Source organism: Bos mutus, chromosome 15 (genome assembly GCF_027580195.1).
Source record: "Bos mutus isolate GX-2022 chromosome 15, NWIPB_WYAK_1.1, whole genome shotgun sequence".
Lineage (NCBI taxonomy): Eukaryota > Metazoa > Chordata > Mammalia > Artiodactyla > Bovidae > Bos > Bos mutus.
This window is the reverse complement of record NC_091631.1, coordinates 79,315,258-79,331,202: the sequence shown is the minus strand read 5'-3', so window position 1 is coordinate 79,331,202 and position 15,945 is coordinate 79,315,258. Positions and strand designations below refer to the sequence as shown.

Sequence of the window (15,945 nt, the reverse complement as noted above, 5' to 3'; positions counted from 1 at the left end):
CTTCTCCGTCCACAGAATTCTCCAGGCAAAAATACTGGAGTGGGTTGCCAAAATGACAAGTCTGATTGATTGATGTACTTTATAGGCATCAAATTCCTAGGGCCCAGAATAACTTGCAAAGATTAGAATTGCATCTGTAGAAGCAAATGTAGAATGTATCCTTAATGGTCAATCCTTTTTGTTCTTATCATTCACATTTTGACTATTGGACAAGAAGTAAAACCCTGCCCCAAACAAGGGCAATGTAAACAAGTTCCTTTAACTTCCTTGCCATCAAATAATTTCAACTCAGACATACTCACACCACATTGAAATATGAGCCATCGATGTTCTTCATATGCAGTGAAGGTGAAGTCACTCAGTTGTGTCTGACTCTTTGCGACCTCACGGAGTGTAGCCTACCAGGCTCTTCCATCCATGGGATTTTCAAGGCAAGGGTACTGGAATGGGTTGCCATTTCCTTCTGCAGAGGATCTTCCTGACCCAGGGATCGAACCCAGGTCTCTCACATTGTAGGCAGATGCTTTACCGTCTGAGCCACCAGGGAAGTCTCTAACCCATTTTCAGTAGAAATCAAATTTTTCTAGCATGACTCCATTGTCAGCAATGGGATTTATCCAAACTACAAATGCCAGCACATTGAATATTTCAATACTGTACTAATTGTTCATATTTTAGCTGTGAAACAAACCAAATGTAAATGCTCAATATATAATACAAATCCACAGGTTCTTCACAGAAGAAAACAATGGAAGACTGATTTTCTACATATCACCTGTTCATTAGTTCTTCAATAATGATAACCCTGTATGCAAGACAGCAAAAGAGACACAGATGTTTAGAACAGTCTTTTGGACTCTGTGTGTGGGGTGGGGGGGGGGGGATGATTTGGGAGAATGGCATTGAAACACGTATAATACCATCTAAGAAACAAATCTCCAGTCCAGGTTTGATGCAGGATATAGGATACTTGGGGCTGGTGCACTGGGATGACCCAGAGGGATGGTATGGGGAGGGAGGTGGGAAAGGGGTTCAGGATTGGGAACACATGTACACCTGTGGCGGATTCATGTTGATGTATGGCAAAACCAACACAATATTGTAAAGTAATTAGCCTCTAATTAAAATTTAAAGAAAATAAATAAAAGAAAAAAATAGTAAAAAAAACACACAAAACTATGTCTTGAGTTATTTAAAATATAATGTATATACCACTACCTATGTTTTTCGACATTTTCTATCTAAGTCCTAAAGGGTATAAACAAGGATGCATACAGTCAGGTTGTTTTTATAAACTTTTGATGTTTCTTCTGTTATGCATCTTACAACAATGAATATAAGGAGACAAAGACAAATGCAGCAGCAAGAGAAAAAAAGAAAAGTGGGAAAAGCTAAAGAAACAAATGGAATAGAACATGTTTCTGAGTTATAGGGAAACATAAGTTCAGTGAATTTCAGGATTATGGGCCCATTGCTTTGCTGTGATGCAATGTGAGATTGCATTTCTGTTTTATATATCACAGAGTGTATGTGTCGATCTCAATCTTCCAATTTACCCCTCCCAAACTATACCCCTCCTTATAACCGTGTTTATTTTCTACATTTGTAACTCAAATTCTGTTTTGTAGATAAGTTCATTTGTAGTCTTTTTTAGATTCTACATATAAGTGATATATGATATTTTTCTTTCTCTATTTGACTTACTTCACTCAGTATGACAATCACTAGGTCAATACATGCTGCAGCAAGTGACATTTTGTTCATTTTATGGCTTAGTAATATTTCATTATGTATATATATCATATCTTCTTTATGAATTCCTTTATTGATGGACAGTTAGGTTGCTTCCATATTCTGGCTATTGGGAATACTGCTGCAACGAATATTGGGTGCATATATTATTTCAAATTATGATTTTCTTCAGATATATGCTCAGGAGTGGAATTGCAGGGTCATATGGTAGCTCAGTTTTTGGTTTTATAAGGAATCTCCATACTGTTCTTCATAGTGGCTGTAACCAATTTACATTCCCACCAAGAATGTAGGAGGGTTCCCTTTTCTCCACACCTTCTCCAGCACTTAATGTTTGTGGTTTTTTTGATGATAGCTATTTTGACTGGTGTGAGGTCATATCTCATAGTTTTGATTTACATTTCTCTAATAATTGACAAGATTGAACATGTTTTCATATCCCTCTTGGCCATCTAATGTAAAATAGCCAAGACATGGAAGCAACCTAAATGTCCATTGACAGAGGAATGGATAAAGATGATATGGTACATATATACAATGGAATATTATTCAGTCATTAAAAAGAATGAAATAATGCCATTTGCAGCAACATGGATGGACTATAAGATTGTCATACTGAGTGAAGTAAGTCATACAGAGAAGGAGAAATATCATATGGCATCCTTTGTAAGTGGAATCTACAAAGAAATGATACAAATGAACTTGCAAAACAGAAAAAGACTCCCAGACTTACAGAACAAACTTATGGATGCTAGGGGAAAGGATGGGGAGAAGGGACAGTTAGGGAGTTTGGGATGGATGTGTACACATTGCTATAATTTAAATGGATAATAGACACAGACCTAATGTATAGCACATGGAGCTCTGTTCAATGCTACATCACAGCCTGGATGGGAGGGGAGTTTGGGGAAGAATGGAGACGTGTATATGCATGACTGAATCCCTTCACTATTCACCTGAAACTATTACCACATTGTTAATTGGCTATAGACAAATACAAAATAAAAAGTTTTCAAAAATTAGTATGATCAACTCTTTTACACAATTATGGCTATGTTGTATCTTGGGATTGCTACTTCCCTCTTCTTTTCAATACTCTCTGTAAGTTCTCTCACTCTCCTCTCAAGCTTGGACCATAAACTCCAGATTGCCCTGATGGAATTTGATGCTTATTTATTTATTTATAATCAATTTGAAATTTGTTTATTCACAGTGTCTCAGTTAGGATAAAGTGTTAGTTATATGTGATCTTATGTGCCTATTCAATTGAATTGTTTCTTTTAAAAGACCATATGTAGAGAGATTCAGATTTAAGGACTTGCCATAGCTATATTAAAGACTCCTGGGCTTGGTTTCTATACTTTATTATAGTAATTTATAATAGTATCTTTCAAATTGTAAGTCCTAGTTACCTATTTCTGCATTTCTTTTTGAGAAAGATTAATTTCTTCTGGACAAAGTTTGATTTGAAATTTTGCATGAGAATGTTATCTAAGTTAAATGGTACTTTAAGTCAATTGATTAGTGAGAATCTTTTTAAATACGTCTATCATACACAAAGACAGACTTTTACTTTACTCCAGTGCCATCTTAGACTTGAGAGTTTCATATATACACTGACTAACTGAAAATAAAGGATTCTTGTTTAAGCAACCTTACTGCTTTTCTATTAATAAGAGATGTGCATACATGCTAAATCACTTCAGTCATGTCCAACTCTTTGCGACCCTATGGACTCTAGCCTGCAAGGCTCCCCTGTCCATGAGATTCCCCAGGCAAAAATACTGGAGTGATTTGCCACGCCCTCCTCCAGAAGATATCCCAACCCAAGGATGAAATCATCATCTCCTACATGTCCTGAATTGGCAGGTGGGTTCTTTACCACTAGCACCACCTAGGAAGCCCAAATAAGAGGCTTATTCTTTGCTATTAGAAGACTCTCCTTTCATTTAATTCCCCTAAAATGATTGGCTAGGAGAAGCCTCTGAAAATATACCGTGCACTGAAAAAAATCTCTCAGTCCTCTAGAGCACGATCCTCAGTGAATTTAATCTTGAACAAACCTTGGGGACAAACTTTTTTTAACAACTCAATGAAGTGACTTATTGTTCATTGTTGATTAAGTGCCCATTCATATCTTCCCTTACCTGGGAGATTTCTCCTTGGGTATTAATGTCACTGTCAGGATGTAAAATAAAATCTGTTAGTTCACTAACCATGAACCATATTAGAATGGTCAAATAAATGTTTTAAAATATCCAAAATAAAGTCAATTTCTGTAATAATCCAGTGCTCTACAGTTTTTACTAAAACGTTATTAAAATTATTCAATTAATTTGTTAATGAAGTTTTAAATTTGTTCTTGATATATTTTCAGTGACAGCTTTCAAATTCAATGACATCAACTGTATAATTTTGAAGCCATTTCTGAGTAATTCTACAATCCAAAGTGTGAAAAGGTTATAAAAGTTGAACAAGATGTTCATGCTTTGTGCAGGCAGAGAGATGTATCCAAATAACAAAGCACTTCCAGTTGCAGGCACTAAGTGTGTCTTGATTTTTTTCTCTGCACTCACTCCTGCCTTATCTTCATCAAACTAAACACCCATTTTCAAGAACCAAAGATAAAATTGGAGAAGTCTGAATTTGGAACAAGAGAATACCCAGGTAACACATTCAAAAAAATCCTCTTTGTTATGAAAAGAGGGCAAAATAAAGTTATTTGAAATTAATCATGTATACATGATTCAGCGTGGGTGGCTGTGGCGGCTACTCCACATCCGAGGTCAGAGGCAGAAGCCGGGAGGATCCCATGCCTGAGAGGAGGCGGCCAAGAGGAGTTACCCCACATCCAAGGTCAGGGGCAGCAGCTTAGAGTGCCAGGTTATGACAGCTCAGGAACAGCTGAGAGGAGCTAACCCTACGTCCGAGGTCAGAGGCGGTGGCCGGGAGGAGCTACCCCATGTCTGAGGTCAGGGGCAGTGGCTGGGAGGACTTACCCAACGCCCAAGGCCAGGGGTGGCGGCCGGGAGGTGCAACCCTACCTCCAAGGAGCAGTGGGTGGCTGCGCTGGTGTAGGAGGGCCTAGAAGGGCTATTACATGTTCAAGGTCAGAAGGGGCAGTGGAGAGGAGATACCCCTCGACCAAGGTAAGGAGCAGCGGCTGCACTTTGCTGGAGCAGCCGTGAAGAGATACCCCACGTCCAAGGTAAGAGAAACCCAAGTAAGATGGTAGGTGTTGCAAGAAGACATCAGAGGGCAGACACACTGAAACCATACTTAGAGAAAACTAGTCAATCTAATCACACTAGGACCACAGCCTCGTCTAATTCAATGAAACTAAGCCATGCCCGTGGGGCCACGCAAGATGGGTGGGTCATGGTGGAGAGGTCTGACAGAATGTGGTCCACTGAAGAAGGGAATGGCAAACCACTTCACTATTCTTACCTTGAGAACCCCATGAACAGTATGAAAAGGCAAAATAATAGGATACTGAAAGAAGAACTCCCCAGGTCAGTAGGTGCCCAATAGGCTACTGGAGATCAGTGGAGAAATAACTCCAGAAAGAAGGAAGGGATGAAGCCAAAGCAAAAACAATACCCAGTTGTGGACGTGACTGGTGATAGAAGCAAGATCCGATGCTGTAAAGAGCAATATTGCATAGGAACCTGGAATGTCAGATCCACGAACCAAGGCAAATTGGAAGTGGTCACCAAGAGATGGCAAGAGTGAACATCAACATTCTAGGAATCAGCAAACTAAAATGGATTGGAATGGATGAATTTAACTGGGATGACCATTATATCTACTACTGCAGGCAGGAATCCCTCAGAAGAAATGGAGTAGCCATCATGGTCAACAAAAGATTTTGAAATACAGTACTTGGATGCAATCTCAAAAATGACAGAATGATCTCTGTTCATTTCCAAGGCATACCATTCAATATCACAGTAATCCAAGTCTATGCCCCAACCAGTAATGCTGAAGAAGATGAAGTTGAATGGTTCTATGAAGATCTACAAGACCTTTTAGAACCAACATGCAAAAAAAGATGTCCTTTTCATTATAGGGGACTGGAATGCAAAAGTAGGAAGTCAAGACACCCCTGGAGTAACAGCCAAATTTGGCCTTAGAATACAGAATAGAGCAGGGTCTTCTGTCACATAAAATTTTCTTTCAGTCAATGGTTTGTCTTTTATTACTTAACAGTGTCTTTTCATGAGCAAATATTTTTAATTTTGATGAAGTCCAATTATCAAAAAAAAAAAAAAAATACAGAATAGAGCAGGGCAAAGACTAATAGAGTTTTGCCAAGAAAATGCACTGGTCATAGCTAACACCCTCTTCCAACAACACAAGAGAAGACTCTACATATGGACATCACCAGATGGTCAACACTGAAATCAGATTGATTATATGCTTTGCAGCCAAAGATGGAGAAGCTCTATACAGTCAGCAGAAACAAGACCAGGAGCTGACTGTGGCTAAGATCATGAACTCCTTATTGCCAAATTCAGACTTCAGTTGAAGAAAGTAGGGAAAACCACTAGACCATTCAGGTATGACCTAAATCAAATCCTTTATGATTATACAGTGGAAGTGAGAAACAGATATAAGGGCCTAGATCTGATAGAGTGCCTGATGAACTATGGACTGAGGTTCGTGACACTGTACAGGAGACAGGGATCAAAACCATCCCCATGGAAAAGAAATGCAAAAAAGCAAAATGGCTGTCTGGGGAGGCTTTACAAATAGCTGTGAAAAGAAGAGAAGTGAAGAGCAAAGGAGAAAAGGAAAGATATAAGCATCTGAATGCAGAGCTCCACAGAATAGCAAGAAGAGATAAGAAAGCCTTCCTCAGCGATCAATGCAAAGAAATAGAGGAAAACAACAGAATGGGAAAGACTAGAGATCTCTTCAAGAAAATTAGAGATACCAGGGGAACATTTCAGGCAAAGATGGGCTCAATAAAGGGCAGAAATTGTATGGACCTAACAGAAGCAGAAGATATTAGAAGAGCTGGCAAGAATACACAGCAGAACTGTACAAAAAAGATCGTCACGACCCAGATAATCATGATGGTGTGATCACTGACCTAGAGCCAGACATCCTGAAATGTGAAGTCAAGTGGGCCTTAGAGAGCATCACTATGAACAAAACTAATAGAGGTGATGAAATTCCAGTTGAACTATTTCAAATCCTGAAAGATGATGCTGTGAAAGTGCTGCACTCAATATGCCAGCATATTTGGAAAACTCAGCAGTGGCCACAGGACTCGAAAAGGTCAGTTTCCATTCCAATCCCAAAGAGAGGCAATGCCAAAGAATGCTCAAACTACCACACATTTGCACTCATCTCACATGCTAGTAAAGTAATGCTCAAAATTCTCCAAGCCAGGCTTCAGCAATACGTCAACTATGAACTTCCAGTTTTCAAGCTGGTTTTAGAAAAGGCAGAGGAACCAGAGACCAAATTGCCAACATCTGGTGGATCATAGAAAAAGCAAGAGAGTTTCAGAAAAACATCTATTTCTGCTTTATTGACTATGCCAAAGCCTTTGACTGTGTGGATCACAATAAACTGTGGAAAATTCTGAAAGAGATGGGAATACCAGACCACCTGACCTGCCTTGAGAAATTTGTACGCAGGTCATGAAGCAACATTCAGAACTGGACATGGAACAACAGACTGGTTCCAAATAGGAAAAGGAGTACCTCAAGGCTGTATATTGTCACCCTGCTTATTTAACTTACATGCAGAGTACATCATGTGAAATGCTGGACTGGAAGAAGCACAAGCTGGAATCAAGATTGCTGGGAGAGATATCAATAACCTCAGATATGCAGATGACACCACCCTTATGGCAGAAAGAGAAGAGAAACTAAAAAGCCTCTTGATGAAAGTGAAAGAGAAGAGTAAAAAAGTTGGCTTAAAGCTCAACATTCATAAAACTAAGATCATGGCATCTGGTCCCATCACTTCATGGGAAATAGATGGGGAAACAGTGTCAGACTTTATTTATTTATTTATTTATTTATTTATTTTGGTCTCCAAAATCACTGCAGATGGTGACTGCAGCCATGAAATTAAAAGACATTTACTCCTTTGAAGAAAAATTATGACCAATCTAGATAGCATATTGAAAAGCAGAGACATTACTTTGCCAACAAAAGTCCGTGTAGTCAAGGCTATGGTTTTTCCTGTGGTCATGTATGGTTGTGAGATTTGGACTGTGAAGAAGGCTGGGTGCCAGAGAATTGATGCTTTTGAACTATGGTGTTGGAGAAGACTCTTGAGAGTCCCCTGGTCTGCAAGGAGATCCAACCAGTCCATTCTGAAGGAGATCAGCCCTGGGATTTCTTTGGAAGGAATGATGCTAAAGCTGAAACTCCAGTACTTTGGCCACCTCCTGTGCAGAGTTGACTCATTGGAAAAGACTCTGATACTGGGAGGTATTGGGGGCAGAAGGAGAAGGGGACCACAGAGGATGAGATGGCTGGATGGCATCTCTGACTCTATGGACGTGAGTTTGAGTGAACTCCAGGAGTTGGTGATGGACAGGGAGGCCTGGCATGCTGTGATTCATAGGGTCACAAAGAGTTGGACACTACTGAGCGACTGAACTAAACTGAACTGAAGATCTGTCTAGTCAAGGCTATGGTTTTTCCAGTGCTCATGTATGGATGTGAAAGTTGGACTGTGAAGAAAGCTGAACGCTGAAGAATTGATGCTTTTGAACTGTGGTGTTGGACAAGACCCTTGAGAGTCCCTTGGACTGCAAGGAGATCCATCCAGCCCATTCTAAAGGCGATTAGTCCTGAGTGTTCTTTGGAAGGACTGATGTTAAAGCTGAAACTCCAACATTATGGCCACCTCATGTGAAGGGTTGACTCATTGGAAAAGACTCTGATGCTGGGAGGAATTGGGGGCAGAAGACAGGGATGACAGAGGATAAGATGACTTGATGGCACCACCGACACTATGGACATGAGTTTGGGTGAACTCCACGAGTTGATGATGGACAGGGAGGCCTGGCATGCTGCAATTCATGGGGTCACAAAGAGTCGGATACGACTGAGTGACTGAACTGAACTGAACTGAATCATGTGTTTTTCTTAAGGAGCTGTTTCATTTATCATTTGACTTTAAGTATTTTATGCCAAAAGTTCCAGGAATAATATAGTATGTGCATTACTCCATTTTACAAAATACTAATTGAATAAGTCCAATGATGATAATGTTTGCCAATATTTTGTATTAAGATTGTTTAAATTCAAACAGAAATAGAGTCTAAATTTAACATAACAAAATATAACAGGACATGCATATGGTCTGCACAATAATTTTTTATAATATTTCATATAATTTAGAAAATCAAACAATTATTTATTTTGCATCTTCATATATTGAAGATAATGATAGTAAAGATTTTGATAGCCTTTCCCTTCTCCAGGGGATCTTTCCAACCGAGGGATTGAACCCAGGTCTCCCACATTGCAGGCAGATTCTTTACCAGCTGAGCCACAAAGGAAACCCAAGAACACTGGTGTGGGTAGCCTATTCCTTCTCCAGCAGATCTTCCCAACCCAGGAATCAAACCAGGGTCTCCTGTATTGCAGGTTCTGAGCTCTGAGGGAAACCCAAAGATTATGATAGTTCTTTACAAATTGCTACCTTGTACACGGTATTTTTAATGTTCTTGTTTTGTGTAGATATTTAACTCCTTTTCATAATTTTTTTTTAAGTTGTGGTAAAATATACAAGAACACTTTCCATCTAAGAGAATTTTTTTCATCATCTCAAACTGAAACTCTATGCGTAAAAACGTAATTCCCTGTCTCCTCATCCCTCTAGTCCCTGTTGTACTGTATACTTTCCATCTCATTGAATTTGACTATTCTAGGTACCTCATAAAGGGGAGCTCATAAAATATAAGTGTTTCTGTGTCTGGCTTATTGTGCTTAGCGTATTCTTCAAGATTCATCTGTTACTTTAATTTCTTCATCTGTTACTGCTAATTTCTTCAAGATTCATCTGATAGCATGTATCAGCATTTCCTTCCTATTTAAAGCTGTATGATTCCACTGTCTGTATATACCATAATTTGTTTGCACATTCACTAATTTATGGCCATTAGAGTTGTCATCACCTTTTGGCTATTGTGAAAAATGCTTCTATCAACACTGGTGCATAAATGTTAAAGTCTGTTTCCTATTCCTTTGTGTATAAACCCCAAATAACATTTTGATATGTAAATCAATAGCCTCTTATTATAAAAGGGAACTCAAAACTTCAAATGTAAAAACTTACATTCAGAGACCTTTAATTACTTGTTAGACTCATTAATTTGTACTTATACCTAGCTGGAGAGTGACTTTTAGTGTCTGTGGAAATACAATCCATGAATTGTGTTGTATACAAGGTATATTAAAGTCTTAGAGAAAATGTCAGCATCTATCTTCAGGGGGTTAATGAACTGGATGTTTTCTCATTTTTAGGGTCTTATGAATATTGTGAATGAAACAGGACACATAGCATTATGCAGTCAGTTGACCTCATAATTTATGGAAAGAAGATCCCTCAAATTAAATTTAAATTCTTGATACATTTCAAAGAGGAGAGTGAGATATAGAGAAAGACATAAAAGAGAATTTCCACACAATCATCTGAGTAGTAAAACTGGAAATCTTCCGAAACTGCATATGATAATGACCCAGTCAATCTCTCCATCCCTCAGGAAAGCATCTTTGGATAGTTATATAAAAGAGTAGATTTTGAGAAAACTCAAGTAAAACTAATTATAGAGATGTGGCACTAAAGTTGAATGGGGAAACAAAAGAATAATAAAACATATTTTGAACTTATTTCACACCTATTATTTACTAGACAATTTTTGACAATTTTGAAGGTCTTCATTTACATTATTCTCTTTAAACCCTACTGTGTTAGATTCTATTATGTTTCATTACAGAGATTACGTTGAATGATTTACCCAGGTCACAAAGTTTGTAAGTACAGATTTTGAGGCTCAAATTCCAAACCAGAGTTTAGAACCTGCACTCTCAAAAAGTACACTGCAGACATTTAGGGTCACAATATTTATAAAACAAATTTTATATTTATAAAACAAAACAAAAGTTATATAATTATATATGTTAGGCAATATGACACCTCTGATAGTTTTATTGTGTGTGTGTGTGTATTTGTTTCCAAAGTCTATTCAACCATATTCAGGGTTTAGAAGTAACACTTTTGTTATAAAGAAACTGATTTGGAAAATGTGATATTTCTTTAAAATTTATCTCTTTTTAACCTAGTGAACTGGTTAGGTATTTTTTAGGACCTCAAAACTTTTGCTGCATCATTTTAATGGTCACTATAGCTCACATGGGAAGCAGGTTTTACTATGACAGAGACAGCGGCAGTGTTAGTCGCTCAGTTTCGCCCAACCCTTTGTGACCCTGTGGATGGCAGCCCACCAGGCTCCTCTGTCCATGGGATTTCCCAGGCAAGGACACTGGAGTGGGTTGCCATTCCCTTCTCCAGGGGATTTTCCTGACCCAGGGATCAAACCCAGGCCTCGTGCATTGCAGGCAGATACTGACTGAGCTACAAGGGAAGCCCAGGTTTTACTAAATAGACAGTTAAAGAGAAACATATTTAGGCATGAATTGCAATCACATTTTTCAAAAGAATATGTACCAAAATTTTCAAAAACTGAAATTTCAGTCTATAATTTCTAATATGTTGCTGAATGAAAATGTTTTTCAGTATTTTACACTTTGCATATCCATGTAGATGTTTTGTTTTTCCTCCTATGTTGTTGAATTTGTCATTGTGTGCTGCTGCTGCTGCTAAGTCGCTTCAGTCATGTCCGACTCTGTGCGACCCCATAGACAGTAGCCCATCAGGCTCCCCCATCCCTGGGATTCTCCAGGCAAGAACATTGGAGTGGGTTGCCATTTCCTTCTCCAATGCATGAAAGTGAAAAGTGAAAGTGAAGTCGCTCAGTCGTGTCCAACTCTTAGCGACCCCATGGACTGCAGCCCACCAGGCTCCTCCGTCCATGGGATTTTTTAGGCAAGAGTACTGGAGTGGGTGTCATTGTGTATACCTACTTAATTTATCTTATTTCATTTATCATTGTGGGATAGTTATCATGGATATACATGTTCTGAGAATTCTTTAAAGATTTATTTGTTCCAATTGATTATATTAAGAAGTTTGAAGAATATCCCAAGTGTTTGAAGTAGATATGTTTATTTTAATAAAATATAATACCGATAAAGTATAAGATTTTGTATCTTGTCTTGTCAAATTAATGGTTTAAACCATTTAGAGCAATAAATGTGTTCATAAGAATATTTTAATAGTGAGCTATTTGTTGATCACTTAAAATTTACGAGGCACATTCAGATTCCGGAGAAACAGTTATTAAGACATGTTTATTGTCCCAACAAACTCAACAGATAAAAGCATAAAAACATAAATGTTTTAAATGCTCAGCAGGTCAAAGGGTTAGACTCTTTTACCGGAAGTTATCTCTTGAACACAGAACAACTTCTAAGGACCACGAGTATTTATTTTCCATTACAAATGAATATGTGGCTATGTCATTGTGAGTGGAGATATTTAACTATGTATGTATACAATGAACAGCCAGAACCTTGAAGATGGAACTCTGAGGCAACTGGTTTCTTCAATTCACATATGTTCAGAATTTTCTTTTCTTTATTTGATCTAGAAATATAAAGATTCTGAGAGGCAAATCCTGATGGTGATTCTGAGTTACCCTCCAATCCATCTCTAGCTGGACAGCTCAGGAAATCCTCCATTCCCTATTCATTCAGTACCCTCAACCCAAACTGTTGACTGATTTCAAAGCATATTTTATTTAATTTTTAGTCTTTGCTGTTTTTTTTTAATTTTATTTTTAAACTTTACATAATTGTATTAGTTTTGCCAAATATCAAAATGAATCCATCACAGGTATACATGTGTTCCCCATCCTGAACCCTCCTCCCTCCTCCCTCCTCCCTCCTCCCTCCTCCCTCCCCATACCATCCCTCTGGGTCATCCCTGTGCACTAGCCCCAAGCATCCAGTATCGTGCATTGAACCTGGACTGGCATCTCGTTTCATACATGCTGTTTTGTATCTACCTTTTCTCAGTCATCTCTTATTTTCTCTCTTCCTTCTTTCTCACTTTTATTTTCCCTCTGATATCTGAGCATAAATTGAATTGCCAAATGCATAAAGAAGAGAACAATCTTCCACCTTTCACAAATGACACTCTGTAAATTAGACACTGAGATGGAGCACATTTAAAATAATTTTGCCAAAATGAAGTTACCCACATTACATGTAAAACTGGCCATGGATCTATTTTCCTCAAGTGGGAAGGATTGTCCTGTTTTCCACATAGACTCAAAAAACCAAGAACTTACAATATGAACCAAATAATGAGTTTAATTTATTGATTACTATAATAGTTAAATAACCTTCAATACACACTAATTACCCCCGGTTAATATAAAGATGATCTACAAGCCAAAGTGTTAGCATGTCATTTAGGGTAAAGTCTTCAATGACAAAAATTCAGAAACTCACAGTATCTGGAAATATTGTCTTCTTTCCAAGAAAAGTATGAGTTTTCCTAAGATTCCTGAGCAAAATCAAATAATAGCTCTAGATTTTTGGCATGGAATTCTTTCTACTATACCAAGATTCTGCCTAAAATTTTTATTTTGGCATTCTGAATTGAGCTATGATTAGCAATAATCAAATCTAAACAGTTTCGTAAATCAAGAAACATGTCTATGTAGTACTTATTAACATAGATTTGTATTGTCTATTGTTTTCCTCCAATAACCTAGACTATAATAAATGTCTATTTAGTGTGTCTTTGGCAGGGCCGGGGCAGGGCGGGGAGAGCTTCCTAGGTGGCTGAGTGGTAAAATATCCACTTGCCAATTCAAGAGAAATAGGAGACATGGGTTTGATTCCTGGGTCTGGAAGATCCCCTGGAGGAGGAAATGGCAACCACTCTAGTATTTTTGCCTGAGGAATCCCATGCACAGAGGAGTTTGGCATGCTACAGTCCATGGAGTCACAAAGAGTCAGACAGAACTAATGACTGAGCATGCATGTTGTGTGTGTGTGTGTGTGTGTGTGTTTGTGTGTGTGTGTGTGTATTTACAAACAAAACATTGCTTTTGCTGTATTTTCTTGGATGGGAAGAAGTTCATACATTTATCTGTTCTCAGGTGCTTTCTTATGTGTTTTGAAATTCATTGTAATTAAGTGGAATCTTATCAACATGTATTGAGCACTTATGATGTCCCTGGTTCTTTCCCTGCAGAGGGCGGCTGACTGATTTTGGAGCTCATAGCATCTCAGAAAGGATGCTATTTAAGCATCAGTTTATGATTTTATGCCCCATGCCTAGGTATTACTTTATGTAAATATGTAAATAAAGCTATTAGGGATGCGATTGTTTTCATGGTATATTTCAGAATGCCAAAATTGCTCTCAAAAAAAATTAAAGAAAAGGAAAGAAACAATATATAAAGTTAAAAACATTTGGTGTTTGTGAGAGGTATTTAGAGAAAGCACCTTGCTTGTCATTTGGTACGTCAACTCACACCCACTCATATATACTTCCCAGTTAGAACACTGAAGTCTCACCACGATAGTTGAAGCAAGGAATTTGATAAAATGAATGAAGTACTTGTGGGAAAAGAGTCAAATTCTGATATTCTATAATTTCTATGTGTGAGATCTCATGGAGCCAACACTGTTTAGTAAGCATTATGTATTTGACACAAAGCTTGCAATCCTCTGAAAGTCATTACTGGCCATTTGTTTGCAGCCTCTGATACTCGATTCACAGCTTCAGAAGGACACATGAAAAATAGGAACAATGTGACAGAGCTTGTTCTCCTGGGGCTCACACAAAATCCTGAAATGCAAAAAGTTCTATTTGTCCTATTCTTACTCATCTACATTGCAACAATATTGGGCAATCTGCTTATCATGGTGACCATTGCAGCCAGCAGGTCACTTGGTTCCCCCATGTATTTTTTCCTGGCTTATTTATCATTTATAGATCCTGTCTATTCTACTATCATTGCTCCCAAAATAATCACTGACTTGCTTCATGAGAAAAAGACTATTTCCTTCCGGTATTGTATGACTTAAGTCTTTATAGATCATTTATTTGCTGGTGCTGAAGTCATTCTTCTGGTGGTGATGGCCTATGACCAATATGTAGCCATCTGCAAACCTCTTCATTATTTGATCATCATGAATCGGAGGGTATGTGTCCTCATGCTGCTGGTGGCCTGGACTGGAGGCTTTCTGCACTCACTGGTTCAATTGCTCTTTATTTATCATCTCCCTTTCTGTGGTCCCAATGTGATTGACAACTTTGTCTGTGACATGTACCCTTTACTGAAACTTGCTTGCACTGATACCCACCTCATTGGATGCTTTATGATAGCTAATGGAGGGGCAATTTTCACTGTTGTCTTCTTCATCCTCTTAGTGTCCTATGGGGTCATATTACACTCCCTGAAGACTCATGGTTTGGAAGGGAATCACAAAGCCTTCTACACCTGTGCATCCCATATGATGGTGGTCATTTTATTCTTTGTTCCCTGTATCTTCCTGTATGCCAGGCCTAATTCAACCTTACCCATTGACAAATCCATGACTGTGGTTTTAACTTTCATAACTCCCATGTTGAACCCTTTAATCTACAACCTGAGAAATGCAGAAATGAAAAATGCCATGAGGAAACTTTGGAGTAAAAATGTGACCTTAGTTGGAAGAGATTGTGTAGGACATGATATTCTTTTTTTTTTTTTTTTAAGAGAATCAAAGAATATTTTCAATATCAGTGATTACAACTAAAAAATAATTTCCTTTGGGTTACTTAAACTACTTATTCCTGAAACCACTATATGAACTAATCCTTATCCTAGTGGAATAGTTTATAGATCTTAAACACCAAGAGAATCGCATAGCTTCAATCTCTTACAGATGTCATCATACTGTGTTAAGATTCTATAGTGAAATCTGATAAAAAATTAATTTAAAATTTCACAGAAATGATCATAGCTGCATTTTCAAATCTATGAAAAATGAAATTTGTTAACATATATTCTGATTGTGTCATATGGTTGATTTTGTA

General features: G+C 38.0%; 1 protein-coding gene across 1 annotated transcript; it reads left to right on the top strand.

Moving 5' to 3' along the window:
- Window positions 1-14,657: 14,657 nt before the first annotated feature.
- LOC138990926 (olfactory receptor 4A15-like) lies at window positions 14,658-15,665 on the top strand. The gene is given in 1 exon segment (XM_070383122.1): window positions 14,658-15,665. A coding segment is annotated over 1 exon segment (1,008 nt).
- The last annotated feature ends 280 nt before the right edge of the window (window positions 15,666-15,945 follow it).